The sequence below is a fragment of the Miniopterus natalensis genome, chromosome X (assembly GCF_054644295.1).
Source record: "Miniopterus natalensis isolate mMinNat1 chromosome X, mMinNat1.hap1, whole genome shotgun sequence".
Classification (NCBI taxonomy): Eukaryota; Metazoa; Chordata; class Mammalia; order Chiroptera; family Miniopteridae; genus Miniopterus; species Miniopterus natalensis.
In genome coordinates, this window is record NC_142103.1 from 84589619 (window position 1) to 84609005 (window position 19387).

The 19387-nt window shown below is 39.3% G+C and overlaps 1 protein-coding gene across 1 annotated transcript in view; it reads right to left on the reverse strand.

The window, feature by feature from the left end:
* The window catches only part of CFAP47 (cilia and flagella associated protein 47), a 354566-nt gene that overhangs the window by 251971 nt on the left and 83208 nt on the right, over positions 1–19387 (reverse strand). Inside the window, exon 24 of the mRNA XM_016216827.2 lies at positions 11170–11329. Within this exon, the coding sequence (XP_016072313.2) occupies positions 11170–11329 (160 nt within the window). The remainder of the gene's footprint in view (positions 1–11169; positions 11330–19387) is intronic.

Genomic DNA, 19387 nt, shown 5'->3' on the forward strand with positions numbered 1-19387 from the left:
GGAATGTGCTTTCTCCCAGATTTTAAGTTTGTGAAAGGCTGTCAGGATTGACTGGCTAATTTCACTTGGTAGGGAAAGACTGGAAACTCCCATGTGGCAACGCACTACGAGGAAAGGCAATCTGTGTTGGAGAAAAGGGATCAGCACAGGAGGCTGCAGGTTAGTCCTGGAGGACAGGTTCCATCACAGCAAGTTGTCAATGCCCTTTAGACACAAATCCCCAAATATAAGTCTCAAAGTGTTAGTGTAAGAAGCTAGTTAGATATTAACGAAAGAGAAAGGAACAGACAGCTCATTAAGCAGGATTATCTAGGAAACCAGAGCTTCCAGACACCCCATAGGATCGCAGCACTGCCCCGCCAAGGTGATTAACATCGCCCCCAGCGGGCAGGAAGAACTGGCTTTCCAATCTTCCCAGGGGACAACGGACCCCTTCCCATAGATTACAGAAGGAGAACCAGTAAAGGGGAAATTCCTCTGCTGAGGGCTGTGCAATAGAGACCAAGATGGCACAGAGGGAGGTCCTTCTACTGTAGGGTATGTGCAATAGAAGCCAAAGTGGTGCAGGGGGAGGGCCCAGCACAGACCTGCAAAGAGCCAGGAAAGGGATCGGTTGGTATGAAAGAAAACCTGCTCAGTCCCAACCTGGAGATAATATAATCAAAGCTTAACAAAGGCCCGGGGTTGCCCAGCTAGGTGTGGCTCAGCGGCTGAGCATCGACCTAGGATCCAGGCAATCGGGGTTTGATTCCCGGTCAGGGCACATGCCCAGGTTGCGGCTCAAGTCCCAGTCGGGGGCCTGCAGGAGGCAGCTGATCAATGACTCTCTCATCATTGATGCTTCTATCTCTCTCCCTCCTTCTCCCTTCCTCTCTCTAAAATCAATAAAGATATATTTTAAAAATAAAAAAAAAGGCCCGGGGTTGATTCATTCACCCATTCATTCCCACACTTTCTCTCCGAAGCAGCTATGCAGGCTTTGCAGCCGCAAGGGCCCAAGTGCAGCACCGGTTACAACCCAAGTGTAGACTTGGGGACGAATGTGGAGATGGAGAAATGAGACACAGAGAGAGAAGTTCTGCATTTCTGGGCTTGGTGAGGACAATGCAGGCTTGGTGGCGCCAGAGACTGGACTTATTTCATAATGAGACAGAGCTGAGCCATCTGGTCATGGATGAGACACCAGGCACCTAGGGCCAGTTTTTTGTTTTTCCCCCAGTGACTCTTACCACTACACCTCATCCTCCTATGCATGGGTCCCCGAAATGCTTTTCTCATGACTCCGTGTAAGAACCCTATTTCCACCAGCACTATCAGGAGGAAAATGTGATCTGCTGAGTAAGAATTCAATATATTATCGCAGTATTCAAGAACTGGACACTGGAGTGGCCTGGCAGGGATCAAGGCATTAAGGGTATCACCAGGGCAGAGAATGAGAGTTTTCTGGATGATGCAGAGCCATGTTCAAATGTGACATCACTGTGAACAATAAACAAAGGCAATGGACTCATTGAACTGATCAGACCCACTAGTTCTCACTGTACTGGATGCCTTTATGTGTTAAAATAAACCCTTTACATGTTCAAATAGTCTGAGGTCCTTGGAAAATGGAAGGTGGCTGGAGAGGGTAGGGGATAGGGATTTCCTACCAATGACGACAGATCACTACTAGCAAAGACTATGTGAAAATATAATAGACTGTATCACCACCTTCGGCTGATAAGTTATAACAATTTATGCATTTAAAGCATTGTAAATCTACAGGGTAAGGATAGTTTCATTTAATTAATCTGATACTGTTAAAATTATTTTGGGGGAAATAACATTAACTTTAGAGTTAAGCAAGGTTTTAAGACTTAATGAATTCTGAATTTTAAATGGGCTATTTTGAGATTATTTCTGGGTTTCAGACCTGCTAAAGGTTTCTGGGGTCATAGAGAAGGGGTTTCATTGTGTAACTTAAAGTTACTGGGGATTCGATGGCTTTTTTTTAAGTGGAGGTATGCTTTCTCTCTCATCTGAGATGTAAATTTTATAAACGTGTTACAGGCATGTTTAATTTTTTTAAACAATTAAGTTGGGATCCTAACACGGGAACCCTAGTTTTGGCTGCTTGGGTTGAGCTCCATACTGAAGGAAAAGTCAAGTGGAAATATTTCCTATTTCCTTCCAGATTGTCCAGTTCATTTCATTTGGACATAAGTGTTGATGGGATATAAAGGAAAAGCTCTGTATATAAATACAGATGGTGGTTTTAGCTGAACTAGCTGTTTCTTTCAGGACCAGATATAATAGAAACTGAGAAGACACGGAAATATATAATGAAACCTCATTATTTTAAGAAAATAAACTTCAGAAAGCAGACAATATTTGATGTTTTCTATCATATTTTCAGAGTCCTAAGCAGAGGTAATAAAAGATGTAACATTTTTTAAAACTACTAATCACAGCATCCTATGTAATTTTTTTCACACATAAAACTGAAGTGATTATACAATGCCATGCTAACAGATGTAAGCAAGACATCTAGTTACTGCAACACAGTGCTAACAAAATATTATTGAGAGAGAGAAAATACATAGCTCAAGTAACTCTCTAAAAAGTGTAAAAGCTATAATAGGTTCTTATCCTGCCTTTTCTATTGATCACATAGCTAGTTGTGGGTATTTTATTTAGATTGCCACATGTGTAAAACATAGTGTCCCAAAAATTCTGAAGCAAGTGATTTACTGAGGAAGTGCTCCTAGGAGGAGCCTGTAGGCAAAGGGGGAAGCAGAATAGGGCCAGGCAAGAAGCTATGAAAAGCTGTGGTTTTAGAATCCAATTCAACCTGATCCCACAGGGAGCTCTGAGATGTGAATTCACCAGAGAGATTGTCCCACAGTGGTGGTGGTGGTGAAGTTTAAACTCCTTGGCAACTCTGCGTGAGACATCTTCCTTCAGCCAAGGGGACAGACATAACCTATCAGGAGTCAACTCCCACAAGTGAGAAATTGATAGAAAAGCCCAGTCATGAGAATCTGAATAGGCCCAAACAGCATATACAACAGGATGCAATCCTAATGCTGATTCTTAAGTAAGAATAATTAGTAATAACTGTAACACATTTGAAAAAAAATAGTTTGGAAATGGCATTTGGTATGCTTATTTATTTATGGCATATAAAATAAATAAGCATATGCTTTAAATTAGAAAAATATACCAATATAAACTTTCTGAAAAAAATCTAAAAAAAACCTGACTCCACAGGGAGCTCTGAGATGTGAATCTTCACAGCTGATTTTTTTCAAGCACTTTCCTGCTGCTCCTTTATTCTGGTCTGCTTAAAGAAGCCAGTTGTCAATACCCTCGCTTCCTGAAGCTCATTACCAGGAACATTCTGTGTTTCTATGCAGCAGGGATTCTCACGCTGAGAATTTTCTAAGGTATGCACACCCTGGGTGTCAGGCTTGGGAAACACTGAGGTTATTTACATGAGAACAAAAACAAGCCGATCCAAGGGGAATGAGAGTCTAGCCACACAAATTAGATTCAAGAACCATGATTCAGATTCAGAAGGAATTGGAAATTTACTTAGAGGCCAGTGTGAGTCAAATATACTATCACATCCCATCTCTGTGGCAGTCCAAGGAAAAGACAATAAAGGAGTGAAAAGTAAAACTACCTCACTAAAACTCTTCAAAGCCCTGAAAGTAGAAGGCAGCCCTGATCAGTGATCAGTATAGCAGGGTCTAGCCAGAGTATGATCCTTTAATGTGTGTTGAATTCAGTTTGCTAGTATTGGTTTTTTAATTAATTAATTGTCAGTTTGCTAGTATTGTGAGGATTTTTACATCTATGTTTATCAAGGCTATTGGCCTTAGTTTATTTTCATATGGTCTCTTTGTCCAGCTTTGGTATAAAGGTAATGCTGTCCTCATAAAATGAGTTTGAAAGTGTTCCCTCCTCTTCAGTTTCTTAGAAGAGTTTGAGAAGGATTGGTATTATTTCTTTAGAGTTGGTAGAATTCTCCAGTGAAGTCATCTGATTCTGGGCTATTCTTTGTTGAGAAATTTTTAACTGCTGATTCAATCTTCTTACTAGTCACAGGTCTGTTCAGCCCATGATTTTTAAAAGATATTTTAGAAAAAAATAAACGCCTGTTTTTAACAAGGACGGTAAGGACCAAACACTCAAATACCTAAATTAAAGTACAACTCTAATATGTTAAATATGTTCAGGTGTTTAGAACCTCTGAAAATCCAGTCCTCCACATGTTGCCGGTTGATATGGAATCCTTCCAGAGTCGCAAGAAAAGCATTTCTGGGATCCATGTACGGGAGGCTGAAGCTGTAATGTAAGCTTTATTGGAAAAGAAATAAAAGACTGCCCCCAGCTTACCAGTTTCTCATCTCCGTCCATCCCGCCATGAAAGTAGTCTTGTCTTCATTAAGCCCAGAAGAAAGGCCAGGGTCCAGACATTCTGGGCCATTGGTTCAGTCCAGTCCAGTCCAGTCCCTGTCCCCATTCGACGAGCTTAACCTCTGTTCCTGGCTGCACTCCAGCTGACACTACGTTGCCATACCCAGTACCCAAGCTCATGCTTGATACCCGCGCAGTGACCACGCACCTTGCTAGGCCTGCGTGGATGCTACAGAGAACGAGTGAACCAACACATCTTGGGGGGGGGGGGAGAGTCTTTCCTTCCTTAGGCTCTAATTATATTATCTCAGGCTTGGAAAGGACCAGAGGCTCTTTCAAATTTCCCAATTTCCCAATCCTTTGCAGACATGTGCTGGACCTTCTCCTAACCAATTCATTTCCTAGATCCTCTGGGGTTCTCCACTCTTTATTGAGTGTGATCCTTTCCCCAGGCTAGGCACGCCCCTCTATGGTCGCCATCTTGGCTCCTACTGCGCATGCCTCATAGAACTTCCTCTTCCTGTGCCATCTTGGCTCCTACATGCCACATAGTAGAACCTCCTCTTCCTGTGCCATCTTGGCTCCTACTGTGCATGCCTCAGAGACCCTCCTCTTCCTGTGCCATCTTGGCTCCTACTGCGCATGCCTCAGAGACCCTCCTCTTCCTCTGCCATCTTGGGTTCTACTGCGCATGCCTCAGAGACCCTCCTCTTCCGGTGCCCTCTTGGCTCCTACTGCACATGCCTCATAGTAGAAACTCCTCTGCCTGTGCCATCTTGGCTTCCACTGCACATGCCTCATAGAACCTCCTCTTCCTATGCCATCTTGGCTCCTACTGCGCATGCCTCATACTAGAACCGCCTCCCCCTGTGCCCTCTTGGCTCCTACTACGCATGCCTCATAGAACCGCCTCCCCCTGTGCCATCTTGGCTCCTTCTGTGCATGCCTCATAGTAGAACCTCCTCTTCCTGTGCCATCTTGGCTTCTCCTGGGCATGCCTCATAGTAGAACCACCTCTTTCTGTGCCATCTTGGCTCCGACTGCGCATGCCTCAGAGACCCTCCTCTTCCCGTGTCATCTTGGCTACTACTGCCCATGCCTCATAGTAGAACCGCCACCCCCTGTGCCATCTTGGCTCTTACTGCGCATGCCTCATAGTAGAACCTCCTCTTCCTGTGCCATCTTGGCTCCTACTGCGCATGCCTCAGAGACCCTCCTCTTCCGGTGCCTTATGGCTCCTACTGCGCATGCCTCAGAGACCTTCCTCTTCCGGTGCCATCTTGGCTCCTATTGCGCATGCCTCAGAGATCCTCCTCTTCCTGTGCCATCTTGGCTCCTACTGCGCATGCCTCAGAGACCCTCCTCTTCCTGTGCCATCTTGGCCCCCCACTGCGCATGCCTCATAGTAGAACCGCCACCCCCTGTGCCATCTTGGCTCCTACTGCGCATGCCTCAGAGACCCTCCTCTTCCTGTGCCATCTTGGCCCCCCACTGCGCATGCCTCATAGTAGAACCGCCACCCCCTGTGCCATCTTGGCTCCTACTGCGCATGCCTCAAGAGACCCTCCTCTTCCTGTGCCATCTTGGCCCCCCACTGCGCATGCCTCATAGTAGAACCGCCACCCCCTGTGCCATCTTGGCTCCTACTGCGCATGCCTCAAGAGACCCTCCTCTTCCTGTGCCATCTTGGCTACTATTGCGCATGCCTCATAGTAGAACCTCCTCTTCCTGTGCCATCTTGGCTACTATTGCGCATGCCTCATAGTAGAACCACCTCCCCCTGTTCCATCTTAGCTTCTCCTGGGCATGCCTCATAGTAGAACCACCTCTTTCTGTGCCATCTTGGCTCCTACTGCGCATGCCTCAGAGACCCTCCTCTTCCTGTGCCATCTTGGCCCCCACTGCGCATGCCTCAGAGACCCTCCTCTTCCGGTGCCTTATGGCTCCTACTGCGCATGCCTCATAGTAGAACCTCCTCTTCCTGTGCCATCTTGGCTCCTACTGCGCATGCCTCAGAGACCCTCCTCTTCCGGTGCCTTATGGCTCCTACTGCGCATGCCTCATAGTAGAACCGCCTCCCCCTGTGCCATCTTGGCTCCTTCTGTGCATGCCTCATAGAACCTCCTCTTCCTGTGCCATCTTGGCTCCTACTGCACATGCCTCATAGTAGAACCACCTCCCCCTGTTCCATCTTAGCTTCTCCTGGGCATGCCTCATAGTAGAACCACGTCTTTCTGTGCCATCTTGGCTCCTACTGCGCATGCCTCAGAGACCCTCCTCTTCCTGTGCCATCTTGGCTACTACTGCGCATGCCTCATAGTAGAACCTCCTCTTCCTGTGCCATCTTGGCTACTATTGCGCATGCCTCATAGTAGAACCACCTCCCCCTGTTCCATCTTAGCTTCTCCTGGGCATGCCTCATAGTAGAACCACCTCTTTCTGTGCCATCTTGGTTCCTACTGCGCATGCCTCAGAGACCCTCCTCTTCCTGTGCCATCTTGGCCCCCACTGCGCATGCCTCAGAGACCCTCTTCTTCCGGTGCCTTATGGCTCCTACTGCGCATGCCTCATAGTAGAACCTCCTCTTCCTGTGCCATCTTGGCTACTATTGCGCATGCCTCATAGTAGAACCACCTCCCCCTGTTCCATCTTAGCTTCTCCTGGGCATGCCTCATAGTAGAACCACCTCTTTCTGTGCCATCTTGGTTCCTACTGCGCATGCCTCAGAGACCCTCCTCTTCCTGTGCCATCTTGGCCCCCACTGCGCATGCCTCAGAGACCCTCTTCTTCCGGTGCCTTATGGCTCCTACTGCGCATGCCTCATAGTAGAACCTCCTCTTCCTGTGCCATCTTGGCTCCTACTGCGCATGCCTCAGAGACCCTCCTCTTCCGGTGCCTTATGGCTCCTACTGCGCATGCCTCATAGTAGAACCTCCTCTTCCGGTGCCATCTTGGCTACTATTGCGCATGCCTCATAGTAGAACCTCCTCTTCCTGTTCCATCTTAGCTTCGCCTGTGCATGCCTCATAGTAGAACCACCTCTTTCTGTGCCATCTTGGCTCCTACTGCGCATGCCTCAGAGACCCTCCTCTTCCTGTGCCATCTTGGCCCCCACTGCGCATGCCTCAGAGACCCTCCTCTTCCGGTGCCTTATGGCTTCTACTGCGCATGCCTCATAGTAGAACCTCCTCTTCCTGTGCCATCTTGGCTCCTACTGCGCATGCCTCAGAGACCCTCCTCTTCCGGTGCCTTATGGCTCCTACTGCGCATGCCTCATAGTAGAACCTCCTCTTCCTGTGCCATCTTGGCTCCTACTGCGCATGCCTCAGAGACCCTCCTCTTCCGGTGCCTTATGGCTCCTACTGCGCATGCCTCATAGTAGAACCTCCTCTTCCTGTGCCATCTTGGCTCCTACTGCGCATGCCTCAGAGACCCTCCTCTTCCTGTGCCATCTTGGCTACTATTGCGCATGCCTCATAGTAGAACCTCCTCTTCCTGTGCCATCTTGGCTTTTACTGCGCATGCCTCATAGTAGAACAGCCTCTCCCTGTGCCATCTTGGCTTCTACTGGGCATGTGCCAGCAGAGTAACTTCCTCTTTATTGTTTTTACTTGTCCCTCGGTTACCCTGGCTAGTGGAGGGTAACGATCCTTTCTGCAGGCGTCCCGATTAGGTCCCGAGGGTGGGGAATGCAGCGGGCCCCTGGAGAGCCTGTGAACACTGCAAGTTCTTGGTGAAGCAGGTTTATTGTCAGCTCCGTAGATAATGAGGCTTAATGTTCAATTCTCTTTGCTCCTTTTCCTTTGTTTATAACTAACTAGCTACCTATGCTAACACATGAAAGCAATGACAATACTGGCAAAAACTGTCAAAAATCAACCACTGCTGCTGAAATTTTAAATTGCTATAGTTGTTTTGTAAAATAGCTTGCCAGTTTCTTCAAGTGGCAAATATCAATTATCCTATGACCAACAATTTCACTCCACAATATATACCCAAGTAAATGAAAGCACATTCCCACACAAAACTATACATGAGTGTTCAGAATTGTTATGCATAATAGGCAAAAAGTAGAAACAATCCAATGTCCATTAACTGAATGAAAACTGAATGTTTATGAATAGACAATATGTAATACCGGTATACAATTATTTGAAAATAAAAGGAAGGAAATATTAATTGATGCTGCATGGGTGAACCTTGAAATAATTTTGCTATGTGAAAGAAGCCAGTCACAAGGGAACACACATTGTATGATTCTATTTATATGAAATGTCCACAGTAATCATATTCTTAGAGACAGGAAAGAAATTAATGTTCACCAGTGAGTGACTGGAGGGGGAGTTGGGAGTAACTACTAATGGGTATGGGCTTTCCTTTTTCAAGTGTTGAATATGTTCTAAAATTAGACTGGTGATAGTGGAAAAACTGAAGATATCTTAAAATCGACCATGTGTACTTTTAAAAGGTGAATTTTATAGTATATGAATTAAATTTTAATAAAGGTGTTATTAAGAAAAATATACTTTAAAAAATAATCACATCTGAGTGTGAATTTTGTCTTTCTTAGGATATCTAAAATAGAAGAATTTAAGGAAAATAGAAGGCATCTTTTTCTTCTAGTGGTTTCTTCATCTTAATGAGTGGTAAAAACAACTCAGAAAAACAGAAAAGGAATGAATACTCTATTTGGAAATAGCTACTAAGGAAAAGTTATAAGAGCTGTATTCAGTGCCATGTGAGCCAGGAAAAGTAAAATTAGTCTGCACTAGAATAATTGGTGGCTACCAAAGATGCTACCCTGGTTCCAAATCAAAAGGCCTCTGTAACTCAACTCCAAATCCCCAGAGATTCCAGTCTCTGTCCAGCTGTCTGATCCTGACAAACCCAGCATTCTCATCCAACCTGCAAGCTTTGATCTGCTACAGACTTGCCTCATGCTACCTTGATGCTTAAGAGATGAAGAAACTTCCAGAACTGATTAAGAAGCGTGACTAACTGAATGATGCATAACCTTTCACAAAAACACACTAGCTGGAAATAAAATTCCAAATTATTTCAGCAAATTCTTGAGATATTGAAAGTAGAAAACAATGCATACTATGATTTTTACTTTATGGGTAAGTTCATTGATACTGTTTCATCTTAGAGCTGATAGGAAAAATATATTTTGAAATCAATACATATAATTTAAGAAAAATAATTTTTTTTTAAATTGCATAAAATGAAAACATATTATAACATTAAATGTAAATAAGTTCAATTCCCCTCCTAAAAATTACACTTCAGTCTTGCTCAAAAAGAAAAGCAAGGTCCTTTGGTTTATAATACTTATTCTAAATTTACAAGACACAGATTGAAAATAAAGTGATACATCACCCAAAGGCAGAGAAAAGGAAGACAAAATGACAATGTCTTACACAAACAGCACTTAGGAAAACAGCATTTTGTAGGGAAAAAAAAATATTTTAAATGCATGTACTTATTTATGAAAGATACATTAGACAAAATTTCATAACATGTAAATATACAAAGCAAAACTATTGGAATCAAGAAAATTTTAACAGCCCAACCGGTGTGGCTCAGCGGTTGAGCATCAACCTATGATCCAGGAGGTTGCAGTTCAATTCTCGGTCAGGGCGCATGCCCGGGTTGCGGGCTCGATCCCCAGCAGGGGGCGTACAGGAGGCATCGATCAATGACTCTCTCATCACTGATGTTTCTATCTCTCTCTCCCTCGCCCTTCCTCTCCCCAAAATTAATAAAGATATATTTTTTAAAAACAAAATAAGAAAATTTGAACAAACTGCCATTATAATAATATATTCAGGCAGATTACAGTAACAATTATAATTAAAATTTAATGTAATATAACTATAACGTAGTAACATTGTATTAGCAGATTCAGGAGGAGAATAAGGAATAAAAGGAGAGGGAGAAGAGGAAGAGAAAAGAGATAAATATTGTAAAAAGAGACACAACTTTATTAGTTACCATGATTTTATATTATAAACTACTTTCTTAGGAAATAATGTAGAATAATATTTGAAAAACTTCCAGATCTAACCAGAGAAGTTCGGTACGGAAGTGGCAGATAAAATATAAATATATCCCTTTTATACAGTGATAGTTAATTTAAAAGAATAATGGGAAAAATCTCATTAGCATAAAGATGCATATAAAAGAAAACTTTAATTACTGAAAAAACATGCTATTCTCTAAAGTGAAAAACTCAATTATGTGCCTTTTTCTAGAAACTGGGGAAAAACAAACTACAGTTAATTTTGAAAAGTAACTGTAAGAATTGCCATGAATTTTTGTAATAGATATTTAATGAGAGAAAATTTGTCATACCAATTATACAAAGATACACTAAGATTGCTGTAATTTAAAAAACCCACCAGAAATGAAGTGGAAATATAGATAAACAGAGATGCTGGCCAGCTTCCCCCAAAGCAAGAAAGCCAAGAGTACAAGCCATTTCTGGCCTAGTCTTGGGAGGCCCACACCATCACATCCATAATATCCCATGGGTTATATATCAACCCTATTTGGTGTGAGAAAGGATTACAAGGGCATGGATACCAGGAGGTGAGGATCATTGAGAGCCATTTTTTTTACAATGGTTACTATAAAATTCTAGTAAGAAACTTCTTAAAACAGTTTTTAAAACATGTAACAAATAAGTTAAACTTTTGTATACATGATAAAACAGTATGTGAAAAAGAAATTGAAATATAAACAATAAATATAGGAAAAACTACTTACTTGGACAAAACCTTATGGAAATTTTACACTCTGCATTTGGTTGTAGAATCCCACTTAGTACATTAAAGGTGAATATGCCATCTATGAAAAGTTTATCAGTTTCACTAATGTCCAAAGTCCACTCCACATCTTTTTTTGAGAAATTATGTAAGACAAGATGCTGTTAACACAAAAAAACATAAAAAGAAGCAATTTATAAAAATTATAATATGCAATATAAAATTCGGTTGGCATAACCATACAAACTTGACGGGCCTATGTACAAAGTCAAGCAATTAAGTCATAATCATAGGTACAATGTTTTAAAAGGGTTGTTAAGCAAACAAAGCGTAGGCAAATATGTTCATAGCTTATTAACAACTACAAAAAGTACACAAAGGATAGAGACTGAGGTAAAATCAAACTATCAGAATTGTGATGCTAGCTAGCAAGAATGCACAGTAACAAAAACCTTCATTCAGGATTGTGAGAATGCAAAATGGTGCAGCCCCTTTGGAAAACAGTTTGATAGTTTCTTATAATTTGAAGCATGCACCTACCAAAGGACCCAGTAATCCCATTCCTATGTATTTACTTAAGTGAACAGAAAATTTATGTCCACACAAAAATCTGTATGTGAATGTTTATAAATAATAGCTTTGATCATAATCACCAAACACTGTTAGAAAAAACAAGTAAGATTTCCTTCAATTTATCTAATGAATAGATAAATTGTGTTATATCCATACAATAGAATAAAATTCAGTGATAACATGAGTGAAGCATTCATAAAAAGAAATAAATTAATATTAAATATATTTTGCTAAGTCAAAGATGTTAGACCCAGACGGCTACAAATTATACAATTAAATTATCTGTCATTCTGAAAATGCAAAATTATGTAGATGGACAAAAAAATCAGTGTTTGCCAAGTGTTGGTAGGAGGAGGAATAGTTGACTGCACAGAAAATTTTTGGTGTGATGCAACTATTCTGTTACACAGAGAATTTTTGGTGTGATACAACTGTTCTGTAAGTAAGGTACTGAAGTGGTGAATAAATTATTCTATACACTTTTCAAAACCCATACAGGTGTATGATACAAAGTGTGAACTTAAAAGTATTAAATTTTAAACTATCAACCAAGATGTTGAGAATCATAGGATGAATCATAGACTACAACAAACTGTATTACAAATGTACGATATAACCTCACTGATGTTATTGGGAATGGGGAGAAATGGCCTAAGTAACTTTGGAAAACTACATTTTGACTAGAAACTATAAAGCTAAATACAAAAAGTTCCTCTTTATAAACACTGTACTCTAGTTGGTAAACGTGTTAGCCCCTCTCACAGGCTACAGGTTAAAAATTATAAAACTTTTTTGCTAGCATGATAGGGTTACAAAAAAATTAAATAAATAATAAATAAGAAAGCCAGATCTCTCACTGTCAGAGAAAACGGTGAAAAATAAGCAACAGAGAAAGAATGGAATGAACCTTGTAGTGCTGGATTTGAGTCACAGTTGGAGATATCAATTTGAATGCATGTTGAGAGAGAGAGGATATAGATACCAAGGATAGATGGATAGATAATTACAGGTGCATGTCACAGATGATAAAGATAATTATAGCTATATGTGTATTCATGGGTTAGTAAACAAACAAATATTTCCTTGCTCTTTTTGCCAAACAGGTCTAGAACACATGACATCCCAGTAGCACCTAGCACACCTGCTGCACAGATCTTGTTTTCTAAATATCATTCCCAGAAAACATTTGATTATTGCTTCAATTTCATCAGTTGTTACTGGCCTATTCAGGTTTTCTGATTCTTCCTGATTGAGTTTTATATGATCTCACTCATGTGTGAAATCTAATGAACAAAATTAATGAACAAAATAGATCCAGAAACAGAGAAGCATGGTATAGACTGACGAATCTCAGAGGGAAGGAAGGGGTGGGGAGTGGGGAGGAGGAGAGTTAAACAAAGAACTTATATGCATATATGCATAAACCCTGGACACAGACAATAGTGTGGTAAAGGCCTAGAGGAGGTGGGGGTGGATTCGGGGTAGAGGGGATCAATGGGGGGGCATTGATAATGGGGGGCATCAGTAATACTTTCAATAAAGATAAATTTTTAAAAAATAAATATCATTCCCCCATAAAATGTACTGAGGTTTCTCAGAGAAAATGTCGATTCTAGAGCTTGGACAAATAAAATAAAAGATTAGCTTAGACCATTAGTAGTACCAGAAAATAAGAAAATGCTTAAAAATCATAATGGTGAGAGTATGTGAAAGGTACAATCTAAAAAAGCTCCCAATGGCCAAAGTTGAAACAATTTTAGCAGCAAAATAAATAATGTAATATTGGGTTATAACTGACAGTATAAAATAAATACATGTGAGTTCACAGTGACAGATTATGTAATTAAATAAATAATGAATGAATGAATGAATTAAATAAATAAATAAATAAATAAATAAATAAATAAATAAATAAATAATAAAGGGAGAGAATAATTTTTCTTACAGAAAAATTCCAAAAAATATTCCCCTCCAGAAGGTCAAGGTTGACCCTGTACTCCTTGAGTGTGGGCTGAAATTGACAACTCACTTCCAAAGTACAGAGCATGGAAAGAGAAAAATAGTTGGAAATTTGGTATATATATCAAAGTCATGTTGATACTATGTACTCCCTTCACATGATATGACAAAAAGAATGTTTTGCCTCCTTTACATTCTTCTCAAAACCCATGGAAAATAAGAACTCAGTGTAGTCAGGTGCTAAATATCAGACAAACCTAAATTAAAGAACATTCTGACTTGACATAAGGTGGTAAACACATAGTACAATACACAAATGATATATTATAGAATTGTACACCTGAAACCTATATAATTTTATTAATCAATGTCACCCCAATGAATAAAATTTTTTTAAATGTTAGGGTGATAAAGTACAAGGCAGCTATATATGTATAAATATGGACAAATTTACAAGAATAACTGTTATGAGGGGAAAGCAAGGTGTAGAACACTGTGCATAGTATTATATATATATTTTATATATATATACATGCACACACATATATATAAAATGCATACATGTGTAAGTGTGTGTATATATATATATATATATATGTATATATATATATATACACATTCCCATGTTCATGGACAATCATTAAAGTGGTTCACAAAAAACTGGTAATGATAGTTGATTTTGGAGAGGAGAATGGCTGGAGGATAGCATAGGAGAGAAATAGAATTTTTATTGTGTAATTGTACATAATATCGTATTCTAGACTTTTGTACCATGTGCATACACCTGTTCAATAATAAATAAATAAATAATAAATAAATAAACAAACAAACAAATAAATAAATAAATAAATAAAATTGATATCTCATCTCAGTTTGTATTTTTTGGCACCTAAAGGCTGAACAGATTTTTATTTACCTACTGGCCATTTCTATTTCTTATCTCATGAATTGCGTTGACATGCTCTTGCATAAGATATAGCTTTCTAAAAGTCCTGTAATAGTATTAAAATCTATAAGCATTTTGGGAAAACCTCCAACATTTCATAAAGTAGGGCTGCCTGTTACTATGCTACCAGTGGCCATGCTTTCATTCAAGGAAATGCTGTTACAGTTTATACCATTGTTGCCTAAGCAATCAATGATTTCCCTCGGCACCAAATGCAGCAAGGGAAACCCACTGAGGCACAAAACAGTTTCCATACTTGAAAAGCTACGACTATGATTAATCTGGGAGAGGAAGAATATTTCATCTTGGGGATGTAAAAGCCGATAATCCTTGGTGTACATGTTTGTAGGTTTATGGTGAGTATGTGTAAGGGACAACATTAAAATGTCATACTAAAGTGAAAATAAGAAATAATCTTCCTAATACAACTTATAATAAATATTACACTTAAATATTAAAGAATTTAGAAGGTGATGGCATGCTACTTGGGTGGTCATCTCTCCCTCATATATTTTTTTAGGTATAGAATTTGAAACGACATGGTGGTTCTGTGTGAGGCCTTCTTCTTTTCTCCTTTTTATTTGTAAGGCATAATCTTGGTTTTCAAATACCAAGTTTGTCTGGAATCAAAGAATCACACTTGAGTCTTCATATGTTAACCTTTCCAAGGAACGGGAGGCCCCAGCATAGCAGCACCTTCCCGCTGTCCTGTCAGCCTCCAGCAATGTGGAATTTCTTCACTGATTTAAACCTTGGTCTGGACCAGTGAAAGGGGATTTAAAATATCCATTTCAGAAGTGTATTGTGAAGATTAAATTAAATAACATGTAAACCTCTCAGCACATTGCCCTGTACTAGGAATGCACCTAGCAAGCTGTGATATCATCATCATCATGAAGATGAATACAAGAATGTGGCCATTTATCAAGATGAAGGTGGAATAGGCACAGAACCCACAAATGAATCTGCATACAATTCTGGGGACATGAATGTCTTTAAATAAACATTTCCTGTCAAATTGCAGAAAAACAACAAAACAAAGAGCAGCTATTTTGCATGCTCCTTCAAGTAGCACCTGTCACTGAGGTGGGAGGTATCACCCTCTGCACATCTCTCACCGAACATCACAATGGACACAACCAACCAGGGAAGGATGAGTATTTGTAGGAGAACTGAACCAAGAAGGACATAAGGGTAAGTGACTAACAAAAATGAATTCACTGGAAAACACTTCGGTGGTTTCTCAAAAAGTTAAGCATAGCATTACCACATGACCCAAGACATCCACTCTCTAGATATACACCCAAGAGAACTGGAAACATACCTTCTAACAGGCATGGAGTTCCTCTTGGGGGCTGGTGAAATGTTCTGAAATGAGCAGCGATGGTGGCACAAAATAGTGAATATATTAAAAACCACTGAGTTATGCACTTTAAAGTGGAAAATTGTATGTTATGTGAATTATATCTTGATTAATAAAAGAAATGAATTCCTGGACTGCTCCACACATTACCCATATTTAACATTAGGCACTGTAATTTGGAAGAATGATTTTATGTTGTCCATGGAAGGAAAAAGCAGATGCAACAACAGCACCAAAGACAAGTTAGACACAAACTATTTAAGGTTAAAATAAAGAACAGGAAAAAAAAAAAGAAAAAAAAAATTCTGAAAAATATGCCAGACCTTAAAATTGTCATAAAAAATTTAGCAACAGCCTGTCACATATCAAACTAAATGAAATATAGAATCTTGGACTGGACATTAGTGAAAACCTGGTGAAATCCAAATAGGATGTGTTTAGTTAATAATATTGTGCTAATGTTAATTTCTTAGTTTTGAAAAATGGTCTGAAAATGGTTGTGTAAGTTGTCAACATTACAAAAAGGTCTGTGAAAAATATACAGAACCTCTCAGCACTGTTTTTGTAATGCTTTCATAAATCTGGGAGCTATGGGGATGACTTGTGTGCAGACTCATCTTTCCAATGCAACATAGTTTTAAAGTAAAACCTTAAACCAGGGTTGTTTTTTAAAAAATAGGTTTTTATTGATTTTAGGGAGAGAGGAAGGGAGAGGGAGAGAGAGAAAAAGATCGATGTGAGAGAGAAACATCAATTGGTTGCCTCCCATATGTACCCCCAACTGGGTATGTGCCCTGACTAGGAATCAAAAGGGTGACCTTTCGGTGCACGAACAATGCTCAACCAACTGAGCCACACTGGCCAGAGCTAAAGCAGGTCTTTAAAATTAACTTTACTCTTCAAAATTTTGAAGATTATAGGATGGCCCATACAATATAACCACAACAAAATAATGTAATTTGTTTCTTTATAAAGCATGATTGGTTTAAAATATTTTTAAAAAATAAAAAATGAGTCAATTTTACTCTGGATGTCTCTTAGTACTTAAATATTTAGTTCTAATATTTGTATACTATATAACAAAGTTCATTTGTACCTTATAAAGAAAACAACATCTTTTCAAACAAAAGATGGACATGAAATCATAATAGCTATTTGAATGACTCATTTCTGTCATTTTGAAATTGAGGTAATGGTATAAGACCTCTAAATACTATCCACTTTCCACATCCTATCATAAGAATAGAACCAATACAGTCAGCTATAGAAAAACATTGTTTAATTCATTTAGTGTGTTGTATCATTTTTCTTTATAATTTTATCAAAATAATACTGTACATAGGTTACACAAAAGCTCAAAAATGCTTATAAAAAACAACTGTCTCATTTAACCCCTCCTCTTCAACAGTTCCCAGAAGCAATCAATTTTAGCCAATTCTGATTTGGATTTTCTCTCATAGTTATTCCTTATTTTAACTGTGATGCTCATATGACTTACTCTAATAGTTATACCTTATTTTCTCTAATAGTTGTACTTTATTTTAACTGTGATGCTGATATGGTTTTTGATGGTTGCCATAACAAATTACCACATAGTAGTTTAAAACAATATAAATGTATTATATTACAGGGCTAAGGTTAGAAGTTCAACAAAGATATCACTAGATTAAGATCAAGGTGTTAGAAAAAATTAAGACACTTTCTGGAGGCTCTAGGAAAGCATCTCTTTCCTTCCATTCCCAGTTTCTAGAGGTCAGACACATTCTGTGGCTGGCAGCCTCCTTCCACTGTCTTCACATCCAGCAACATCGCATCTCCCTGCTCTTCTTCTATTATTACACTTCCTTCTGGTCACAGTCAGAAGAGCTTCTCTGTTTTTAACCACTCATGTGAAAAGATTGGGACCACTTAGATATTCTAGGATAATCTCCCTTGTTCAGGGTCCTTAATCTTAATCTCATTACAGAGCAGCAAAGTATCTTTTGCAAAATAAGTTAGTGGATTCACAAGTTCTGGGGATTAAGAATTAAACAAATTTGGAGGACATGACTTTGACCACCACATGGCTATTTCATAATTTATCAGATTCAGATACCATGTCTTGACTGATATGCTAATAAAAATGGGGATTTAGCTCATGTGCACTACCTCCACTCCTTTCTCCACCTCCCAGTTTTGGATATTTGTATTATTTTAATTCTTCCACTAGTCACCAGGCAACTTTAAACAATGTATTTATATCTTTAGCCCTTTTTCTTGTCAACTTTAGACAATTCGCTTTAGTTACCCAGTATGTAAGATGAATTTCACTTCTCTTCCTTCAACCATTTCCAATCCTTGTGTCAACTGAACCTTCATATACAAATTGTATGTATCATACACGTCACTTTCCATATACAGGGGTGGGCAGAAGTAGGTTTGCAGTTGTGAGTACGCAAAAGAGAATTTATTCTTGTATTATTATTATTTTTTTAATCCTCACCCAAGAATAGGTTTTTATTGATTTTAAAGAGAGAGGAATGGAGAGGGGGAGAGAGGTACATTGACACGAGAGAGAAACATCGATTGGTTGCCTCCCGTATGCACCCCAACTGGGGCAAACCCACAACCTGGCTTTGTGCTTTGACCTGGGAATCGAAGCTGAGATCTTTTGGTGTACGGGAGGACGCTCCAACCAACTGAGCCACACTGGCCAGTGGTATTTTTATTCTTGTATTATATATTTTTCCATATGAACTGTTAACCTACTTTTGCCAATCGTTATATATTGGTTTTCCTACAATAAATTTTGAACCTTTGTAGCTTAACAAAAAATTATGTGGAGAAAATATTTAACATTGCATCCATAAAGTAATAGCCGAGTGTACACACAATTATAGCTAGAGAACAATAAAGGTTCTCTTCTGCATTTAAAATGTGACTGTTTCAAGCATACAGTCAGTAAGACTTCTAACTGTAATAAAACTTTGAGGATGCAAAAGACCTCCTATGTGGAGCTAGAAAGGAAGCTTTAGTGAACTGAATTGGTTTGAATTCTGGAGAAAAAGAATCTCTTCATAAATGCAAGATTATTTTATATCATTTTACATCATCGTAATTTTATTCACTTGGTGTGATAAAATTCAATTTAGACAAGAGAATTCTCCCTTGATTGGCAAAGGACTCACATTAGCCTCACAGAGAAGGAACTATGGCTCTTATACACTACTTGGATTAGGCATGAGTAATATTTACAGTCAGAATAAAATATATAATCCAGAGAAGTCAAGATGTTTATGTAGCAGAATTAAAATATAATCATATATAACATATTTATAGGGTGAGGCAAAAGTAGGTTTACAGTTGTGAGCATGCAAAACACAGAGTTTATTCTTATAT